Here is a 23,624-nt window from a genome sequence, read left to right as displayed (position 1 = left end):
TCTGTAATTTCAATACTGCAAGTAATTCTTGTATTGTATTTAAAAAATTGATAAATAAAGAATTAAAAAAAAAAAATCTAACAGTTTACACAGGTGCCATTAGGTTCGGTAACAAAGTTTTTAATCAATGCTAGTTGTTAAATGAGTGTTATGACTATTGTGTCCAGGTCAATTATATGGCAGTTTTGAGTCTGGGACTCATTCTCTAGCTTTAGCTTATCCTTTGGTGATGAATTCAGTTTAAAAAAGTTACACCCTTAGTTTGTGTGGGTGTTTTGAATCACGCGCTTCCCTGGTTTGAGCCTTGTAATTCCCTGGAATCTATTCTCCCTTCTCTTTTTGAAAGGCTTGTTTAAATAGCCAAGTTTTTAGGTTTTTTTCTGAATGTTTTGTTTTCTCGTTGTAGTCTTAATTCCAAGGGCATGGAGTTCCATAGTATGGGCCCGCTAAGGATAATGCCCTTTCTCTTACCTGGGTTAGTCTTGCTGTTTTGACTGATGGAATCGTTAGAAGTGCTTTGTTGGCTGATCTTAGATTTCTGTTGGGGATGTGTACACGAAGGGCTGTGTTAAGCCAGTCTGCGTTTTCGTTGTGTATTAATTTGTGTATGGTGCATAGTGTTTTGTACTGTATTCTTTGTTCAATGGGAAGCCAGTGCAATTCAGCCAGTGTTTCCGTAATGTGGTCTCTTTTTCTTTTTCCACTATGGCCCCTGTGACATAGTGAGGGCAAAGGCGATCTGCTGCCAGTATTCAAAATGGCGCTGATCGCCTTTGCCCTCACTATGTCACAGGTACGGCCCCTGTGACATAGTGAGGGCAAAGGCAATCGACGCCATTTTGAGTACTGGCATCGGACAGCCGGTGTGCAGGAGTTCACTCCCGGATCCCCGCTGGACATTTGGCAAGTCTTGTGGGGGTCAGAAGGCCCCCCTCAAGCTGGCCAAAAGTCCCTGGGGGTCCAACGGGGGTCCCGGAGCGACCTCCTACACTCTGGCCATCCGATGCCAGTACTCAAAATGGCGCCGATAGCCTTTGCCCATACTATGTCACAGGGGCTACCGGTGCCATTGGTCAGCCCCTGTCACATGGTAGGAGCACAAGATGGCGCCAATGACCATGTGACAGGGGCTGACCAATGGCACTGGTAGCCCCTGTGACAAAGGCTATCGGCGCCATGATGAAACCGGTACTGAGGGTGTGAGAGTGCAGGGGATGGCTCCCAGACTCCCCGCTGGACCACCAGGGAGTTTTGGTAAGTCTTGGGGGGGGTCAGGAGGGTGGGGGGTTGTAGTTAATTTTAATTTTAGCTGGGACACGAATAGAAATCGCCGTATTAATGCATCGGGGCGCCATACGGCTGAATGCAACGTATCTGCTCCCCGACGAATCGGAATCACGAATGCAATGTATGGCGTCCCTCTGCACATCCCTAAAGGGATGCCTGTGTGCCATATTCCTGGAAGGTCTCCAGGTATGTATAAAAGACGAATTAGCTACACGTGAACTCCCCGAGACTCTGGATTCTTTCATCGATCTCGCTGGTCGCATTGAGCCTGTGTGAGCAATCCCAGGAGACTAAGGGATCCAAGAAGTTCTCCTCAGGGGTTCCACGCCCTTGGTCCAACATCGGTCACCCAGACTACTCTCACACCCAGTATCAAGGAGGAAGAACCCATGCAAATGGCCCACAGTCACCAATCTGCTAAAGAGAGACATCACCGGTAAAGATTAGGCCTCTGCAAGTACTGCAGTCAGCCAGGACACACTGTGCCCTCTTGTCCTATCTGTCTGGGAAACTCTCACACCTAGGATCCACTGGAGGACTCTTCCTAGGTCTCACCTCTCCATCTCCTCCATTTACACTTCCAGTCTCCATTATCTCAGACGCCCTTGAGTTCAATAATTTAGCCCTGGTAGACTCTGGTGCTGGAGGGAACTTTATACTCAAACAACTCGTGAAGCACCTACAAATTCCCACCGTTTGGACACCTACACCTCTGCTATTATCATCAATTCATGGCGAGCCGTTGCCTGGCAAAGTCACCTATTCCATGCAACCTATCAGACTCTGCACATGATCTCTACACACAGAGACCATGTCCTTCTTGGTCCTAGATAAAGAAATACACCCGGTGGTACTCGGACTGCCATGGTTACAAATACACACATCCCACTTCGACTGGAGTAGTTGTCTCAATGGGGCAAGTCTTGCCATGGAAAGTACCTAGAGACTGTGACTCCTATGCCTTGCCTGACCATCACCACATCTCTTCCGGGTTTACTTCCACAGTACTCTTCTTACCAAGATGTATTTTTCAAGAAGGCGGTGGACACCTTACCACCTAACAGATCTTTTGACGGTGCCATAAATTTAATGCCTAACACCGAACCCCACAGAGGAAGGGTGTACCCACTTTCTCTGACGGAGATTAAAGCAATGTCCGATTATGTTCAAGAAAACCTGGAAAAGGGTTTTATTCAGCCTTATAAATCTCCTGCTGGAGCCGGGTTCTTTTTTGTGGGAAAGAAAGATGGATCCCTTTGCCCATGTATAGACTACTGTGGCTTAAATGAGATCACGATGAAGGGTCGCTATCCATTGCCACTGATCTCTGAACTTTCTAATAGGCTCCAAGGGGCCAAAATAGTCACTAAATTGGACTTCAGAGGGGCGTACAACTTGGTACGAATACGTTAGGGTGACAAATGGAAGACTGCATTTAATACCCGCGATGGCCATTATGAATATTTAGTCATACCCTTTGGCCTTTGCAACACCCCGTCTGTTTTACAAAACATGATGAATGAAATCTTTAGGGACATGCTTTACAGCTGTGTAGTAGTATACCTAGACAACATATTTGTCTTCTCTCAAGATCTCCAAAGCCATCAATTAGACGTCATTAACGTTCTGCAGAAACTCCGAGACAACCGCCTATATGCCAAATTGGAAAAATTCTCCTTCCACCAGGAGTTTGTTCCCTTTTTAGGCTATGCCGTATCCAGCAAAGGGTTTCAGATGGATCCGCAAAAAACCAAGAGTATTCAGGACTGGCCACAACCCACTGGCCTCAAGGATCTGAGAAGATTCCTCAATTTTACTAACTACTACAGATCATTTATTCACCATTATTCTACATTGACCGCACCTCTTACAGCCATGACTCGAAAGGAAGCCAATCCCTCTCGCTGGTCTCCAGAAGCCATGACCACCTTTCAGGAACTTAAAGAGGCGTTTCTCCAAGAGCCATGCTTACGCCACCCCAATCCTCGACGACTCTTCATCATAGAGGTGGATGCTTCCGACGTCAGGGTTGATGCCGTCCTCAGCCAACATAGTGATAACCACACCTTACATCCCTGCTTGTTTTTTTCTCGATGCTTCTCCCCAGCAGAGCAAAACTACAGGATTGGAGACAAAGAGTTATTGGAGATTAAATTGGCATTTGAGGAATGGCGTCCATGGCTCGAGGGTGCACAATATCAAATTACGGTTTACACCGACCACAAAATCCTCGAATACTTATGTAATGTGCAACACCTGAACCACAGGCAGGCCCGCTGGTCTTTAATTTTTAATCGTTTTGACTTCCTCTTGAGATACTGTCCCGCAGACAAGAAAAGCCGTGCTGACGCACTCTCCCGTTCTTTTGCTACGGAAGAAATATCTGATTTAACGTGTCACATCATTGACCCTACAAAAGTACTCCTCTCTGCTATCCACACAGTTCCGGCTGGGATGATAGTGGTTCCCCAGACACTCAGAAAATAAATCCTCAAATGGGCACATGACTCTCTGCTTGCAGGTCATCCTGGACAAGCCAGAACACTTGCCACTATACAAAGGTTCTACTGGTGGTCCACCATGAAGAAAGATGTCCAGATCTACATAGAGTCATGCACTACATGCGCCCGAGAGAAACCACTGGTAGGTCATCCCTGGGAACTCCTTCAGCCACTCCCTGCACCAAGTGAACCTTGGACCCACATAGCCACGGATTTCATTGTTGACTTACCAGTATCCAACAGCAAGAATACCATCTGGGTCACTGTGGACCATTTTTCAAAGATGGCTCATTTCGTGGCATTACCCAGATTATCATCAGCTCCTGATCTGGTGAAGCTTTTCATCCGCCACGTCTTCCGCCTTCATGGCCTGCCAAGACACATACTCTCCGACCGAGGGGTCCAGTTAACAGCAAAATTCTGGAGATCCCTATGCAAAAAATTTGACATCTCCCTGGATCTCACATCAGCTTACCAGCCGCAGTCCAATGGACATACTGAGAGGATGAACCGTACGCTAAAACAATTTTTCCGGGCATACGTTAACTCCAGACAAAGTGATTGGTCCGAATTGCTTCCCCTGGCTGAATTTGCATTAAATTCACACCAGTCTGCTTCAACCAGATCTTCACCTTTCCAAGTTGTCTACAGACGTCAACCTCTACCTCCTCTCCCAGTGCCTTTGTCGGTATCGTACCCCGCAGCACAGGCGTCTGTGCAAGAACTGCACCAACTCTGGGAGTATACCAAGCAACTACGTCAAAAGGCTGGACAAAAGGCTAATAAGTTCTATGACACTCACCATCGTGCAGCTCCGCAGCTACATTCCGGAGACAAGGTATGGCTCAGCACCTGTTTCATTTGCTTAAAACTGCCCTCTGCTCAATTTGCGCCCAGATACATTGGATCCTTCGCTGTACTTCACCACCTGGGTCCAGTCACTTACAGCCTTCAGTTGCCTTCTTCTCTTAGAATCCACAACGCCTTCCACATCTCTCTTCTAAAACCACTCATTCTCTCGGAATTTTCAAAGAGAACACCTGAACCTCAACCTCTTACTGCAGAAGAGGACATCACTTATCAGGTAGAGGATATATTGGATGTAAGAAAACGCAGAAGACGCTGGGAGTATCTCATATCCTGGGAAGGATTTGGCCCCGATGAGAATAGTTGGGAACCTGCAAGCAACATCATCGACAAAGACTTAATCAGGCAATTCCACATTGCCCATCCTAGGAAACTGAAACCCCCGGGGAGAGGCCCTAAGAAGGGGGGTACTGTTACGCACATCGGTCGCAGACGGCTGTGACCACTAATGCTCACCTCTTTTACTGCTGCATCATCATTCCTTGGATGAATGGCAGCCTCCGCCAACTACTGACGATCAGCCTGGTGTTCGCGGGATGGCGTGGGCGCTGCTGACCACCATCTTGGTCCAGGAATCACTTAGGCACGTGAACGCATGGGACACTCTTCTACACGTCATGGCGGGAACCTCGGGGGCGTCCCTCCTGGATGAAGTCACCCACCTCCGGTACTTAAGCTAATTGGTCCTTCACTGCTACGAGTTAGGAAGGAGTTCCCTCTTACTGAATTCCACTCCTTGGAATTCTGGTCCCAGTTTCTACATTGGCGTGAGACACTCTGGGTACCCACTCCTCGTTCGCCCTGTCTTATCTCTGGTTATCCACTCCTCGGAGGATCCTCTGCCTTGAACTGCTATCGGTTCCACTCACTGGAACCTCTCCTGGAACTACCTCCTGCGAGTACCTATTTCTATGGACTTCTGCTGTTTAAACCTCGTTCTGGGATTCACTGCGGTGTACCCAGTGCTCAGGCCACTACTGCTTCTTCCCTGAGGAATTACTCCGGTATACCCTGCCTTCAGGTTATTGCTGCACTTCGGATACCTTTCTCATTTCCATCTCTGAGACTCATCTCCGGTGAACCCCACTCTGCGGGACACTATCGAATCTGCACGTCTGAGTGTTCTTCACTACTGAAAGACTTCCTGGCTTACCCCGCTCCACGTGCCACTACCAAATTGTCATCTGGGACATCATTGTTGGGTATACCCCCTGCTCTGAACCTTACTTTCTGCTATCAGTAAAGACTCTATTCCACAGCTGTGTCTCACATTGCTGAGACCACGCCTACCGGCGGTGAGGCTCACAGGGCTCCTTCTTGTGCGTGGAGACACCTCTTACCTCAGCCCAGGGGTTCACACTAGTACCAAACATAACACAACCAACTCCTACCAACAAAGATCTCACAGAAGACCTCACCCTATTCTGGGCAGGATTTAATTTGTTACCTCGGCAATAGTAGACAGGAAGACAGCTTACAAAAGGTATCTAGCTGAATAACTAAAGACTAGATTAGTGGGTTAGGAAACTGTTGGCTGCCCACTGGCTATATATATTAGGGGTGTGCATTCGGATTGACCGCATTAGTAAAACGCAACTCATATTTTTTTTTTACTTAAAAAATTGATTCAACATAAACGATCGGATTTCCCACATATCGAACATAGATATGTTCGATATGTGGGAAATCGCGATTGTTGAGCCAAAATAAAAATATAAACCCCCTCACCCTCCTTAATCCCCCCCCCCGACTTACCACAACTCCCTGGTGATGGAGCGAGGAGTGAGGACGCCATTTCTGCAATCCTTGGCGAGAAGCATGTGACGTCGGCGGCACGTCGAGTGACGCCGGCGTCACGTGATTCCTGGCTCGTTCGCGCCGGACGGCTCGTTCGGCCCAAAAAGAACTTTTGGCCAGCTTGGGGGGGCCTCCTGACCCCCACAAGCTGGCCAAAAGTTCTTTTTGGGCCGAACGAGCCGTCCGGCGCGAACGAGCCGGGAATCACGTGGCGCCGCGTCACTCAGACGCGACGTCACGTGATTCCCGGCAAGTTCGCGCCGGACGGCTCGTTCGGCGCGAACAAGCCAGGAATCACGTGACGCCGACGTCACGTGATTCCCGGCAAGTTCGCGCCGGACGGCTCGTTCGGCCCAAAAAGAACTTTTGGCCAGCTTGAGGGGGTCAGGAGGCCCCCCCAAGCTGGCCAAAAGTTCTTTTTGGGCCGAACGAGCCGTCCGGCGCGAACTTGCCGGGAATCACGTGACGTCGCGTCTGAGTGACGCGGCGCCACGTGATTCCCGGCTCGTTCGCGCCGGACGGCTCGTTCGGCCCAAAAAGAACTTTTGGCCAGCTTGGGGGGGTCAGGAGGCCCCCCCAAGCTGGCCAAAAGTTCTTTTTGGGCCGAACGAGCCGTCCGGCGCGAACGAGCCGGGAATCACGTGACGCCGCGTCACTCGACGTGCCACCGACGTCACATGCTTCTCGCCAAGGATTGCAGAAATGACGTCCTCACTCCTCGCTCGATCACCAGGGAGTTGTGGTAAGTCTGGGGGGGGGATTAAGGAGGGTGAGGGGGTTTAATTTTTTTTTTTGCACATATGTACATATACCCAACTCATTGGATTTTTTTTATGTCCATATTGGCCGCAAGTGGGACCCCCTTTCGGACATAAAAAATATGAACATAAAATTTTGCTCTGCACATCCCTAATATATATAGCTTCCTAGATCATGCCTATATTCCATTGCTTAAAATATGGGCAGCCCAGGAGTTGGGGTGAGGTCAACAGAGACAACTACAAGCGTACATTTGGTTTTTAGTGTTTAAACTCATTATTGACATTTCTTCATAAGGATACAAAAGGTTAAACCTTAAAACCAATCAATCTCAAAACATTGTTTATCACCAATAATATGCAAATTAGCATAACTTGTGAATCACATCATAAAGATGGCTCTAAATGAAAAAGCACAGCCCTGTCTTGCACCGCCCCTTCCCACTGCCTTCCCTACATTTCTCCACTGCAGATGAAATCCCATCCCTCTGCTCCTCTGGATGCCTCTCACTGTACTACTTAACCAATAATGCACACCATCCCCCTGAAGATAAAGCATGATACACTGCAGCCTATTCCCCCAGTCCCTGTCCAGACAGGACCACAAACACCACTATCCCCCAACACTGCTCACCCCTTCAGATGCTTCCTCTTGCAACAGCACCCCACCACCCTGCACCTCCCACTAACATTGCCCCATAAGATTATTATTATTATTATTTATTATTTTTATATACCGACATTCGATCTCAATTGAGATATCACACCGGTTTACATTCAGGTACTGTAGGTATTTCTCTATCCCCAGAGGGCTTGCAATCTAAGTTTTGTACCTGATGTTGCTTCTGGTATCACAGCCTCTCTCCTCACAGTTTCAGGACTGCTCATGCACTGCTGCCTGAGTCCTTTCTGCACCAACTGAAAAACATTACTGTCAGCATCACCCAGTCAGTTTCCCTCTCAGTCCTTCCCTCTGCCTGCCTCCTCCCTTCCCCCCTCCCCACAAATGATCCCTGGACCTCTCCTCCAGTCAGACATACCCAGCCAGCTGTGTCCCCTTTCCCACCTCTCTGTCTCACTTTCACTGTTGCTCTCAGAGCACCCCCATCTCCTTCTCCCTCTCCCGCTTAATCTTCGGTTCCACTCTGCTCCACATTCCTCTACCATTCATCCTCTCTCCCAATTATATCCTCTCATTCTGTCCTCTTTCTCCTATCACCGTCCCTGCATCTCTTCCCCTTCCCATCACCTATTTCCTCCATCTTGCCCCAACCTCCCTCCATCTAATAGCTGGGGATGCATGAGGTTGGGCTCCTGACACTGACATTGTCTCCTCTGTCTGGCCTTGGTATATAATCACCTTGCCTTGCTCTAACCCCCAGCATAGCCATCTGCCCTTCCTCCCATCCCCTGGCACAATCACCAATTACCTCCCCTCAGTGGGCAGGGAGAGAGAAGAAGGATGTGAGCAAAAGTGTTGCTGTAGGTGGTGGTGGCGGCTCTGTCAGTCACTCCTCTGTGCCAGGGGCTCCTCTGCACCAGCCTCACTCTTCTCCCTGAATATTCCAGCTCACCAGTGGCTGAGCCTCAGGGATTCATTGAATCCCCCCAAAGGCCCTGATTGCACGCCACTGGAGAAGACACTGCAATTTAATCTGTCTGTTCACTGTTGCAGAGTTACCATATCATTGAACATGCAAGAGTAAGAATGTGTTAATGTTTGCAGCGCAGAGAGATATTTGTTTTTAACAGCTGCAGTGTCTTGTTTCCACTGACCAGACAGAAAAACATCCTTTCTTTTCTTTGTTCTCTGATTTTCTGTGTATAGGAAAAGAAATCAGTATGTATTGACTACATGCATTGACTACAGAGATAGAGTGAAAGAGAGAGAGAGAGAGAGAGAGAGAGAGTGTGTGTGTGTGCGTATGTGTGTGAGTGAGTGAGAGAGAGAGAGAAACTTTTTTTCCACAAACTGTCAAGCTGTCATTTAACTTTGGAAGTCTACATAGTCATAGACAGCAAGCAGATAGCATGTGGCATATTTTGTGACAAAATTGATCTGTTCTGCTGTCTGTGTGTGTCTCCACAATAATACTGGTGTACCCATTAATAGAGTGCACTACATTGTAAGACTACAAACCCCTAGCCACTGCTTGTAACTGAGAGTTTCTAATCCCATCATGCCTCAGGGACCAAAAAGTAGACTTGGATATAATAGCAATAGCAATGGCGGAGGATGTGGGAATAGCTTTCCTCTAAAGGGTGTGCACAAGTAGCACTACTGATGATAGTGGTGAAAAGATGAGGAATCCCTTGCCCATGATAAAGTGAGATAGTCTGACCAGGGGGAAATCAGTGGCAAGGCTTGGCAAGAAGCTCAAAGGAGAAGAGCATCTGCCACCTGTTCCCACTCTCCTCTGGTCCTTAATGTCAGCAAAAAGCCACCATGAAGGAGATGGGGTGTTTTAGCACATTGCTACCTGTTGAAAGAGACAGGCAGCATTAAAGGTGGTGACACAGTGCATCAGTAAAATAATGCCCTGGATACCCCCCCCCCCCACACACACACACACACAGAGATGGTTAACAATATGATATTTAATAGACTGCTGCAGATCTTAGCCACAGATTGAAAAGTTCCATCCAAGTTAAGAGTGTGAACTGCTATCCCAGCAGATAGTATCGCAAGGCCTCTAAGGCCCACTTAACCACCAAGGCCTCCTTCTCATCTATTCAGTAACACCTCTTCCGAGGCATCAGCTTCTGCCCAAATTATGCCACAGGATATTCTTGGCCATCCTTCTTTTGGAATAAGACTGCTCCTAAGCCTACTTCTGAAGCATTGGTCTTTACCGTGAAGGGTACAGTGAAGTCTGGACTTATCAGGACTGGTTTGAAGCATAACACCTCTTTCAGAGCCAGGAAAGCCTCCTCTGCTTCCGCTGACCACTGGACCTTCTCTGGTGCTTTCTTCACAACAGCCTTATGAGAGGCTCTGCCTACTCTGAGAAATTGGGGATAAACCTTCTGTACATAAGAACATGCCATACTGGGTCAGACCAAGGGGTCCATCAAGCCCAGCATCCTGTCTCCAACAGTGGCCAATTCAGGCCATAAGAACCTGGCAAGTTCCCAAAAACTAAGTCTATCCCATGTTACTGCTGCTAGTAATAGCAGTGGCTATTTTCTAAGTCAACTTAATTACTAGCAGGTAATGGATTTCTCCTCCAAGAACTTATCCAATCCTCTCTTAAACCCAGCTACACTAATCGCACTAACCACATCCCCTGGCAACAAATTCTAGAGTTTAATTATTTAATCTGTTTAATCTGTAATACCCCTTGAAGCCTAGGATTGCTCTCACTTGCACTTTTGTTTCGGGAATGGCATCTGGGTGATCACTTTAATATTCCGGGTCTGCAGAATGAACTTGCCCTTCCCCAGGGTATAACCAAAATACTGAACTTCTTGCCTTCACTGCAAGCACTTCTTATGGTTGGCCATCAATCTTACTTTCCTCAGGACAGTTAGCAAGGCCTGGATTTGGCATAGATGGATGTTCTAATCTGGGCTGCATACCACAATATCATCCAAGTAGATAGCTGCATACTTTGATGTGGGTGGAGCAGGCAGTCGACCACGTGCTGAAACATTGCAAGGGTTCTATGGATTCCAAAAGGATGAACTGTGAACTGGGAAAAGCCCCCTGGCATCGAGAAGATGGTCTTCTCCTTTGCTACTGGCATGAGAGGCATCTGACAATACCCTTTTGTAAGGTCCAGGATATAGATTAACTGAGCTGATCTCAGACGCATTGGATATGTGTCAAGTTCTAAGACCTCACTAACTTTTTTAAATTCAATGCAGAACCTTATATTCCCATCTGGCTTCAGCAGTAACACTATGGGTAAGAACCAATCACTATTAGACTCCTCTATGTCTCCAAGCCAAAGCATCTCCTTTGCGGCCCGATCACGGTTTTGTTGATCGGCTGCGCCCGAGCCGATAAACAAAAAAACCCACCCGACCCTTTAAAACTGTTCCCTTAGCTTTCCCCACCCTCCCGAACCCCCCCCCCCCCCAAACTTTTTACAAGTACCTAGTGGTCCAGTGGAAGTCCCGGGAGCGATCTCCCGCTCTCGGGGCCATCGGCTGCCACTAATAAAAATGGCGCCGATGGCCCTTTGCCCTTACCATGTGACAGGGTATCTGTGCCATTGGCCAGGCCCTGTCACATGGTAGTAGTAATGGATGGCCGGCGCGCGGCGCCTGGTGGTGAGGCGGTTTTCAGCTGCCGACGGAGCTCTCAGTGATGTCGGGGGGGGGGGGGGGGGCGTGGTCTCCCGATTGGGTTCCTCTCAGTCACTCATCTCACTATATATTTATATTTGTTTGGTTCATTTGTAAATGTTACAGCAGCTTCTGAATACAGCTGTGACTTCTCAAAGTCTTGTTTAAAGTAAAACCAATTAATGTAATCTGATGTTTCTCCCATCCTTAGCATAGGGCAAGTGTATTACTTCCCTCCCAATATAGGTGAAATGTTAAAGATAACATCCAGTTTTATACAGTCATTTATCTCCTTCCTCTTCATGCTGTCATCTCATACTCGTTAGTCTCCTCACAGGCTTCAGCTATTTGCTCTTTTCCCTTTTAGTATCATAACACTACTGCTGTCACTCCTCGTCTCCCAAAATCTCCAATAGATGCAAAAGAAACGGAATGAGGTTCATGATGACTCATATCTTCTCCCCTCTCTCTCGCTTTTGAATGGCTGAAGTCATCCCTCTCTACAGATCCCAATGATCTTGGATTCCTCTTTGGTAAAGGGAACCTCTCCCATAATTGATAAATCAGAAAAACAGAACATAACTGAGCCCCTAATCAATTTTAAAAAATCAGCATAAAATATAAAAGGAATAGGAAGGCTGGAAAGAGGTAATAAGACAAAGAATAGAAAAAAAACAGGGGACAGCCATAACGTTTCCCCTGAAGAAGAAACAGAAAATTTACAACATATTATGATGGTCAGAGTATTTATATCAAAGGTACATACCATGTACACTTTCCCACATGGGGTTGCTACCCACTACATACATAATTACTATGCTTCCTTCCCACACAAATGGAATATTCTATATAGTTCCTGATAGAGATCTGACAGGACTTCTACACTAATAGTCTTTTCATTGGCAAAGAAGTATTGAGCCTGTCTCCAGCTGGTCCAGAATACTGCTGTGCCGCTTGTATTATCTCAGGTGCTAGATACAGAGATCATAGCCCTGTTCTCTATAATTAACACAGTTGCCAACTGGCCCCAAATTATCTTTAAAGTGGCCTATGTGGAGCATTGCAGGGCCATGGGCAGGATTATTTGGCTATGTGTCATTCATGATATCTACCAGGCCATCAACTATACTCCTCGCAGGCCTCTTTTCTGGCTACACTTCCCTGAAAGCAGCCTGCCTCTCTGTATCCTGTAAGATGGCTTTCAGCAGTGTTGGTCAGTAATTTGGAAAAACTAGAGATGTGCTTCGGATTTTGGTATCATGTCGGGCTTCGTTTCGGGCCCCCGCAGGAATTTCATTTTTCCTGCTGTTCGGGGGGTTTTTTTTTGGGGGGGGGCCCGATTTTTGGGTTAGTGCGCCCTAATGTGTCAGAGTTAATGCACACTAACTCCCGTTAGTGTGCACTAACCCGAAAAATTAATTTTTCCAAAATTTCAGAAACAATTTGTTTTTTGGTTCTCCCGAATCATACCAAATTAGGCAATTTCGTTGAAATTGCCTAATTTGGGAAAAACAAATGCACATCCCTAGGACAAACCTTCTATTAGAGACCAGGCAGTATTTGGATTATTTACAATCAATAAACTTTTCAAAGCCTGGGTCTTTCATTTGGATTATACCTGATAGGGCCTTGTTCTGTCAGACTAGTTTTATATTTGTTTTATTAATACTGATGACTTTTTAAATTTGATTTTTTATACATAAACATATTATGATTCATTGATAATTTCTTTTTGGCTTTTTATCTTATCCTGTTTTTCTGCAGAAGTTTATGGTAATGTTGATGACTTGACATATTGACAATTTTACGTTTTGTTTTTGATGCTATTCAGCAAGAACATCACCTTGGAAATGTTCTAGCAGGCAATATGTATAAATGAATAACTAAAGAAGCATGCCAATAAATAAATAAATAAATAAACAAAATATTTAAATAGAATAATTAAAGTTGAAGCACTCACTCCAAATAAAATTCCTAAACTTGAGCAAACTAATGGAAACTAATGATATTTATACTGTCAGGTTTTTGCTTTCCGTCAACATCTTTAGCCAGATTTTAATTTATCTTGAAAATGTATGCACTAAAATATATTATAAATGTTTTATGTGAAATGAACAATTTCAATGTCTCACAAAAAAACTACAAAGCAAGAAATCAAATTGGTGGGCATCCATATCATATAGAAGCAATCACAATTTCTTAATATTACTGATAGACTGCAAAACACTAATTCATTAAATCCAGGTTGATTTTTGCAACATGATTTATTTACATGTTTTACTGATATTTTCTTTGCATAAATTTGTGGTTTAAATGTTGGTTGTAAAGCTAAAATGAAAACTTACCATGAACTTTTTTGACAATGCTGTGATATAACTACTAACTTAGACCATATAAGTGAGCACAGCTAATTTTAGAAGCAATCATCCCCATGTTAATAATAATAATATGTAGTTAACTCAAGGTTTTAATATTAATTGGTCAGAAAATACGGTGTCACACATTATGTTAAGATCTTAACTAAAGAGTGTTGTTATGGTAAGAATAAAGAGATGCTAGAGGCTATTTATTGAAGGCATACCATTCAAGTTACCTGTAAATTCCATATTTGCTTCACATATTCCCTGATCATGTTCTCCTTCAGATCTTCAAATGGTCCAGTTTTGGGCTCAACTCCCTGAGGTCGATTACAAGGTGTCCTGAGCAGGCAAACAAAGCCATCTGTCTCCTGAGTATGATAGTTGCAGAGATCACTTGGACTCACATGTGACTTCCCCCCAGATATAGCATAAGTCCCACTCATCTCTCTCTCAATCATGTAATGGTGACACTTCTTTTCATAAGCCACAGACAAGGCAAAACCACCAAGATAGCTGCGGCTTTGACGCAAAAGATAGAGTCCATTGCTCATTCTCCCTTGGTGTAGGTAGTCTTCTGCTTCCTCGCGTGTAATGTTGCCGTAGAAGAAGGGCAGATGGTTAGCAATGTCTGCCATGCTGGTAGAAAGATTTTCTCTCTTTGCCCAGTGGTTCAAAATAATATTTTATACCTGATAGATAAAAGAGAAAATATGCATTGTTAAAGAAATAAAGACACATTAACAATCAAAGAGGACAGGAGGGGCTGGGTCCAATAAAACACTGGTGGTGCTACAAGTTGGAAGATCTGGGTTTGATTTCAAAGCCCAATTTCTGCTTCTCAAGCTATGCTAGAACAGATGAAAATGTTTGACAGGAAATAGATTGTTTTGTCCTTATTTACAGTAATAAAAACAAGGCATAGATTTTCAAAGGGATTAGGTGCCTAAAAAGTGAGTGGCAACAAGGAAGTAGGGTGAGAAACAAATGTTAGGCCAGGGCTTCCAAAACCTGTCCTAGGGATCTCACAGCCAGGTGGATTTTCAAAATAATCACAATGAATATGCATAAGATAATTTTGCAGAGACTGGAGACTTACTGTGAATATTCTGAAAACCCAGCAGTTTTGGGAAACCCTATGTTAGATGCTTGGTAGGTCTAAATTTAGGCTTCCAAAGTTCAGCTGAAAATTTGTCCTTAAACTTAAATGCCTAATTTAGGGAGATTGTATTTTTTAAAAATTGACCCTTTTGATTGCTCAGCTATAATCTAAAATGAAACTTACACAATAACCTGGAAATATCAACATCATTTCCTATTTCGTTCTGTTTGTTTTTGTAAATGAAATGAAAATGAATATTTAAGTTATTTTCATTTTGTTTTATTTACTTTTTCTCCATCACCCCTGCCAAATAATCTGGTTTTAAAACTTTGAAAAAGCACTCCAACCCTGACCTTTTCACTATCCCTCTCAGACTGCCCTTCTCATACTCCATCCTGTGAAAGGGAAGGAGCAATCCCCAGTTGCTCCTTCCCTTTCAACTACTGACCATCAAAATGGAGCTGGCTGACCCAAAGACTGATAACATTTTGTTGTACAGCAGTAATCCAGTTCTAGTCATCCAGAATCATTTTGGATTATTGAACTCAGGGCCATTAGGAAGACTAGGTGGTCACCTAGGATGCTGGAAGTGGGTAGGGTGGTGTAGTCGGAATTCAGGGTGGCTATTTTGAATGGAGGAAAGGAGGTTTGAGCCACAGGGAGGAATAGAGATGGTGTGTGATTTGAGGTACCCGGGTTGGTGGAGAGAGAGAGAGAGAGAGAGAGAGAGAGAGAGAGATGATGCCACATGATGACTGCCTGGGATGGTAGCAGACCCTTCCACTGGCACTGACTGAACCAGTGGGTATCACTCAAAAAGTAAAAACAGTAACAGACAGCTCTCAAATGGTTACAACCCTACCTCTGAAAAGGCAGTACTACAAATATTACACCAGGCCCTAAAACACCAATACACCTCCTATTAGGAAAGCAGAACAGGCTAGGCTGCTATACACTTCTACTCAGAAACTACACGCTAGCAGAATACCTCACCTCAATCACATATCCAGAATACAGACAGACCCTCACCAAGTACAGAATAAAGTGACCATAAAATATAAACAGAAACCTATAGACAAAGACTGAACTGGAAATCACAAGCCAGACTCTGTATGAAGTGCAACAATGGAAAAGACACATGACAACATTCCTAATAAAATGTCAAACAATAAAATCAAGGAATATAAAATATCAACCATAACAGTAAAACTACACTACTCAAAACAATTCATATTTCAAAACAGATGATAAATAAAATAATATCCAATAGATAAAAACTCAATTTAAAAAATTTAACAAAACACCAATAAAATATTTCCAACCAGCAGGCCATAATTAAAACTATAAAGGATAAAATATCCCCCGGTCCCCATACCTGTGAACTTCTGATTTCCAGTCACCTTGTGATTGTTGTGGATTAGTGGGGAGAGGATGTGGGGGAAGGGCACACAAACACCCACCCGTGCTCTCACATTCATAAACACTCACTCATGCTCTCTCTCTCTCTCACACTCATACAAATACCCAACCTTGCTCTCTCTCTCTCTCTCTCCCATATATATATACACACATACCCATATACCCATGCTTTCATACACATTCGCACTCAGAATCAGAGCCTCCCCCTCCCTATGGGCCATGGTGGGTGGAGTACACTGTGGCCCCACTGCACTTCTCTTTGTGCTGTGGTGGGATGGGGTCCGCCACAGCTCCACTAGGCCTCTCTTCTTTTCTTTGGCTCCTGCAGACAGGTACTTACACTACTGATTTTGCTGTCACTGCTTCCAGCAGCCAAATGCATGAGCGTGTGAGACCCCTCCTGATGCATAAGTATCACACTTAATGCATGAGACTTGGAGAGAGTGGTGGAGGCTAGGGGAAGGGTCAAAGAAAGAAGTGGGGGAGAGGAAGGTAGAGGTGATCTGGTTGAAAACTCAAGACTAATTTTGTGAATCTTGTCATGGAAGTAATCAATCATAGCTGGGCAGAGAGTGAAGAGGGGAGGGAGATGAAGGAAGTTTGAGAAGGGAATTGAGTGTGGCCCAGATTTAGCAAGAGTTTGGTGCAAAATAATTTGTCAGAGGGACATAGTAATAGGAAAGTGCAATAGCAGACTGGAAAAAGGTCAACCTGAATTTGAAATGGATGAAAACTATGTGGGATATCTTTTGAAGGTATCTGGAAAGTTATCCCTCCGTGGGATAACTACGTGGAAAGTTATCCCTCCGCACAAGGCCATTTAACTTTAGACCTCACTGAAGCAGATCTAAAGTTTCATAGAAACATTGTAGCAGGACAGCAGAAAAAGACTATGTGGCCCATCAAGTCTATACATCCATTCAATTTATGTAGCCCTTGCAATTCCCATCACTCCCTCAGAGGTCTCCTGTATTTATCCCATGCTTTCTTAAATTCAAATACTGTTTTCATCTCTACCTCTATGGAGGCTATTCCACGTATCCACTATTCTGTAAAAAAATATTTCCTAAGAGTATTCCTTTCACCCTCATCCCATGACCCCTTGTTCTAGAGTCTCCTGTATATGGAAGCCTTTGGGATATTTAAATGTTTCTATTTTATCTCCACTATCTTGCCTTTCCCTAGGGTATACATGTTTAGATCTTTAAGTCTATCCCTATATGCTTTAGAATGAAGACCACTGATCATTTTAGAAGCCACCATCTGGACTGACTCCAACCAGTTTACATCCTTTTGAAGGTACAGCCTCCAGAATTGTACACAGTATTCCTAATGAGATCTCCCCAGGGATCTATCTAAAGACAATACCACCTCTCTTTTTCGGCTGACCATTGTTTTCTCCATGCAACAAGCATCTTTTTGGCTTTTACCAGTTGTTTTATCCACCTGTTGGGCTACCTTAAGATCATCAGATACAATCTTCAGATACAACTGAAAACTGACTAAATTAACTGGATAATGCAGGCCCACCCTGGAATGCCCCTGAGATGTTATTTTTTTTCAAGCTAGATTTTAACCAGACAAGTGGCCCAATGTTTAAAAAATTGCCATTTTGCCGGATATCCAGAAAGATATTGTATTACTGTAAATACTATTGTTGGGAGTCTTGAAGACAATGATCATGAAGTTTCAGGTATTGTAAAATAATGCAGCATTACATCACATTGGCTGCCAGTATCTCAGTGTGTAAAATTCATACTGTTAGTAATAGTTTTTAAACATATGTGAGTCAATGGCCTGGAATACTTATGTAGGAAGTTAAAATGTTATGTACCTGGATGGGCAATGTGGTCCTTGCAAAGTCATTAACTGGAAGTTCCAAATATGGTTAAAAGTCAGAGGATTGAAAAAAGATCTTTTAGAAAAATGGCATCAGATCTATTTAATAAACTGCAAACTTCAATAAGAGCTAAACTGAATCTACTAAGGTTTCGTAAAATGGTAAAGGGTTTTTTACTTCCAGGTTCTGGTAGTGATTAATAGAGATGTGAATCGTGTGCCCGATCGTCTTAACGATCAGGTTCGGATGGTGGGAGGGAAAAATCGGATCGTTAGAGATTGTGAATTGGAATCGTTCCGATTCCAATTCACATTGTTAAATTTTTAGTGAGGCCTGAGCAGATAAACAAAACCCCACCGACCCCCCCCCCAAAAAAAATGTTAAATTACCTGGTGGTCCAGTGGGGGGGGGGTCCCCGGCACGATCTCCCGCTCTCGGGCCATCGGCGCCATTTTGGCTACCACTGATAGAAAGGCGCCGATGGCCCGAAAAAAAAAACCCACCCCGACCCTTTTCAAATTACCCCTTTGCTTCTCCCACCCTCCCGACCCCCCCAAAAACCTTTTAGATGTACCTGGTGGTCTAGCGGGGGGTCCAGGAGCCATCCCTTCAATCGTGCCAGTGCCGGTGCTGGAGGTTTCAAAATGGCGCCGATCGCCTTTGCCCTTATCTTGTCACAGGGAGCGACCGTCGCGCCCTGTGACAAGGTAAGGGCAAAGGCGATAGACTGCCAGAATGGCGCCGATCGCCTTTGCCCGTACCTTGTCACAGAGAGCGACCGTCGCTCCCTGTGACAAGGTAAGGGCAAAGGCGATCGGCGCCATTTTGAAACCTCCAGCACCGGCACCGGCACGATTGAAGGGATGGCTCCTGGACCCCCCGCTACACCACCAGGTACATCTAAAAGGTTTTTGGGGGGGTCGGGAGGGTGGGAGAAGCAAAGGGGTAATTTGAAAAGGGTCGGGGTGGGTTTTTTTTTTCGGGCCATCGGCGCCTTTTTATCAGTGGTAGCCAAAATGGGGTCGATGGCCCGAGAGCGGGAGATCGCGCCGGGGACCCCCCCCCCCACTGGACCACCAAGTAATTAAACATTTTTGGGGGGTTCGGGAGGGTGGGGGAGTGTAAGGAATTTGTTTTAAAAGGTCGGGGTGGGTTTAGAGGTTGTGTTGGTGTGCAGGTTTTCCCACCCTCCCCCAAATAATTCCCGTGCCCTATTTAACGATACAATATAAATGCTCCTGACGATAAATCGTGGGCATTTGTATTGGATCGTGTACTCTAACGGTTTAGAACGATTTTAAAATTATCGGACGATAATTTTAATCGTTCAAAAACGATTCACATACCTAGTGATTAATGATAGGAAAATGGGGCAAGTGGTAAAATGCATATATGTTTTAGGATATGTATTTTATTCCGTTATTTATTTTTAATTAGTTTTATTTTTGAAACAAGTTTCTTTATACGGTAGGGTAAGCTGGCTGAAACTTATTGGGGATGAAAAAATGATGTGAGTTATATATGTAGAATGCAATGCATTGTGAATAAGGAGGCCACATATAACTGATAATGTATATTTAATGTTTGTTTATTGTAGTTATTATGTATGTGTTTTATTGTAAACCACTCTGGTGGTTTTGGCTGAGTTGAACAGCATATAAAATTTGTAAATAAATAAATAGATTGCATGTATGGACATGGGGGTCATCATGATTGTTGAGTTTAATTAGCAAAATGGCAAGGAGAGGTGGCAGAAAACTGAAGTTTTACACATGGTGACAATGATGGAGGGAAGCAAGTACTGTGCAACTTATGATAGTAGCTGAAAGACATCAGGAAGGCAGAAATGACAGCAGTGGCCCCGAATGGTAAGAAGAGCAGTGATAGGAGGGAGAAAGAGAGATGATCGAGCCTAAAGTGGCTATAGGAAGGTAAGGTTGGCCAGAGAAGGGAGAGTTTGGGTGAGGAGCAAAACACTGTGATGAAACAGTCAGTGTCCAAAATTGGGCCGGTGACCCAGAGCAGCAGAATCAGAAAAAAAAGGGACAATTTCTCATGATACCATGCCTTTTGAAAATGTATGTGGCACTTGATGAAGTCAAATAATTCTGAGAAAGAAAGGTCCTATGTTTAAGAAACAGAACATGGGTCTATCACTGACATACCTTTCACATTTCCAGCAATAATACTTTAGGGATCTTTGATCATGTACTAACCTTATCCTTTTCTTAAAACATAGAAACATGGAAACAATATGATGGCAGATAAAGCAAGTAAGACCAATCTAGTCTGCCCAAATTCATTTCTGGTGCAATACCTTAGACCTCAGCTGATGTCTGGATTTCCCCTCACTGCTTCAAAACCACAGATCTTTTATGTTTATTCCATGCTTTTTTAAAATTCTGTTATTGTTTTTGTCTCCACGACATCAACTCCATGCGTCCATCACCTATTCCATGAAGAAATATTTTCTGACGTTTCTCTTGATCTATCTCATTGGAGCCTTACAAAGTGGAGCATTCTTTCTTCTTTAAAAGGTTTGCTTCTTGTACATTATTTATAACTTTGACATATGAATTCCTCTGTCATATTATCTTTTAGAGATGTGATTCGGCCGAGCCATTTGGTTCGGCCTTCGTTATTGGCCACCGCAGGAAATGTTGTTTTCCCGCGGTTCGGGCCGATTTTTTTCAGCCGCCCTGAATTTTGGGGTTAGTGCACACTAACCCCGAAAAAATAATTTTTCCTGAAATTTAGGGAAAATCCGCTTTGTTTTTCAGGGTGGCAGAACCAGGACGAATGCACATCCCTATTATTTTTATTTATTAGATTTAATAGACCAATTGTAAAGAAATATCTAAGCGGTTTACAATGAAAACATACATCAAATCAATTCCCTCTCTCTCTCCCCTGTGCTAGGGAGTACATATTTAGGCCCTTTAGTATTATCGCATTGCTTTTGGTGTAGGTCCTATACCATTTTGATAGCCAACTCTAATACAGGACTAGACACAATATATTAGATGAGGTTTCACAATACTCTGTACAGAAGTATTATCACCCCCTACTCATTATACCACTCCCTATGCACCCTAGCATCCTTATGGCTCTGGCCACCACCTTATCACATTATTATTAATCTACATTGAGGTCATTTGACACAATCACCCTCAAGGTTTCTCTCCTAGTGTTCATCCTACATCATGTACTAGGCCCTTAGATTTCTGTACCCCAAATTCATGACTCTGCAGTTTTTTTTTTATTGAGTCTTACATGCTAAGCACTCAACTACTTGAGTTTTTTTGGATCATTTCTCATTTTGTCAACTGTAGAAAGACAGTTTTCTTTTTAATCCCTTTGAAGTGTCTCTCACAAAGATATTAAATAGAACTGGCCCCAGGACCAATCCCTAAAGCACTCTATTAATCATCGCCCTTCTTTCCTCTAAGTGAATTCCATTTACCAATACCATTACTCTCTATTATCCAGCACTCAACCAGTTTGTAATCTAGCCCTCCACTTTTGGGCCCACCTCAAGACTTCTCATTTCAGTTATAGGACTGCTATGTGAGATGGTGTCAAATGCTTTGCTGAAAAACCAAATAACACCACATCCAGTTAATGCCCCTTATCAAATTCTCTAGTTGCCCAATAAAATAAATTGATCAAACTTGTTTGACACTCTTTCCCTTTGATATAACCATGCTGCCTTGGATACTGCAACTCTAAATCCTTATTATCCTTTTCTTTAGTACAGTCTCCAGTAATTTTATTACCACCACTGCAAGACTAACTGAAATGTAATTTCAACCTCCTCTTTGTCACAAGTATTATAAAGAGAGACAATATTCACCCTTCTCCAGTCCTGCAGAACTGCTCCCATCTCTAAGGATCTGTTGAACAGATCCTTCAGCAGACTTGTCATAGCCTCTCTGTTCTCTCTTAATATCCTAGTATGTATCCAATCTGGTCCCATAGGTTTGCCCTTCTTCTATGATGAGGCATACCATATGTACCCTGCTACCAATTAGCAATCCTTCTCCAATTCTTATCTACCAGTTTTAAAATGAAGACACACTGAAATACATTACTAATCCTGTTTATTCAGCATTCACCTCCCCCCCACTACCACCACAAAAGAAATGGTGCTTTTGACGTCTGCTGAAGTAGCTTTGAAGAAACAGACTACTCACAGCTATTAATTTTTATATTAAAAAAAAACAGAAAACTAAAGCAAATGTTTCTACCTTGAAACATCTGTCTTTAATATCCAGACTTGCTTTTTCTGGTCTCTTCACCATGCACTATAGGTTTTAATTAATTTGATTTTAACAGGCATTAATTTTAAAAGTCCCTAGATTCTCAATCATTTGCTCACTACTGTGCACCTGGGAAACTTAGGACCAAATGTACCAAGCTTTTTTCTCATAGACACAAAATGGGAAAATCCCATTAGTATATTTGGTCCTTAATTGCAGCTATGAGGCATTATAAGTACAGTATACTATTCATCTCAATGAATTATAAAGAGTATAATACATACTTCATTTTCCAAAGGATTGCATGCATCAAATCACACAGAGAAATGAGTTTGCAATTGTTTATTCTGAATTGTGAACAGACCCTATTTGAACCTGCATCATACACCGAAAGTTCATATTAAAATTGAGTAGAGGAAGGCTAAAACTGTGGAGACAGTTCTGTTTGTCTGCAAGACCCAAATCACTAGACACCAAAGAAACAAAAATTAATTTGTGACAACCAAATCTTTGCCTCCATTTGCTAAGTAAAAAATCAGGAGAAAGAAGGCAGAGTATGAAATCAGGGCAGGATAAACGATAAGTGCCAAAATAAAAATATGTGTTTTGTGTCATCAGAGTCATCATTGTTTAAAATTAATTTGTAGAAAGGCCTCTATAATATGTCACTCTAAACACGATTTACTTAGGCTAGTTACTAGATGGCTCCAAGTCATTAAAACCAAACTGTCAATCATGAGGGGTATGAAACAAGTTCATAAGGAATGGTTACCTACCCTAGGAACAAGGGGCATTTTATTAAAACATCTGGCCACAGATTTAAAACAAATTTAAGAAAGCATGTTTTCAGTCAATGCACAAATAAGATGTAGAATTTGTTTCTGGAGGAACATAAGAACATGCCATACTGGGTCAGACCAAGGGTCCATCAAGCCCAGCATCCTGTTTCCAACAGTGGCCAATCCAGGCCATAAGAACCTGGCAAGTACCCAAAAACTAAGTCTATTCCATGTTACCATTGCTAATGGCAGTGGCTATTCTCTAAGGGGTAGATTTTCAAAAAACGCGAATAGGCGTACTTTTGCTGGCGCATCAGGCGCAAGCAAAAGTACGCTGGATTTTAGTAGATACGCGCGGAGCCGCGCGT

The 23,624-nt window shown here is 43.7% G+C and overlaps 1 protein-coding gene across 4 annotated transcripts in view; it reads right to left on the bottom strand.

Annotated features, from left to right (window-relative positions):
* Positions 1-23,624, bottom strand: part of SYK (spleen associated tyrosine kinase) — a 195,530-nt gene that overhangs the window by 107,849 nt on the left and 64,057 nt on the right. For all 4 annotated transcript variants that reach the window (XM_029618695.1, XM_029618722.1, XM_029618714.1 and 1 more), the window contains exon 2: positions 14,094-14,549. In XM_029618695.1, coding sequence (XP_029474555.1) covers positions 14,094-14,495 — 402 coding nt within the window. In that variant the 5' untranslated portion in view covers positions 14,496-14,549. The remainder of the gene's footprint in view (positions 1-14,093; positions 14,550-23,624) is intronic.

This window comes from Rhinatrema bivittatum, chromosome 1, assembly GCF_901001135.1.
Source record: "Rhinatrema bivittatum chromosome 1, aRhiBiv1.1, whole genome shotgun sequence".
NCBI lineage: Eukaryota > Metazoa > Chordata > Amphibia > Gymnophiona > Rhinatrematidae > Rhinatrema > Rhinatrema bivittatum.
The sequence above is the reverse complement of the archived record's forward strand: the minus strand, read 5'-3'. Positions and strand labels throughout refer to the sequence as shown.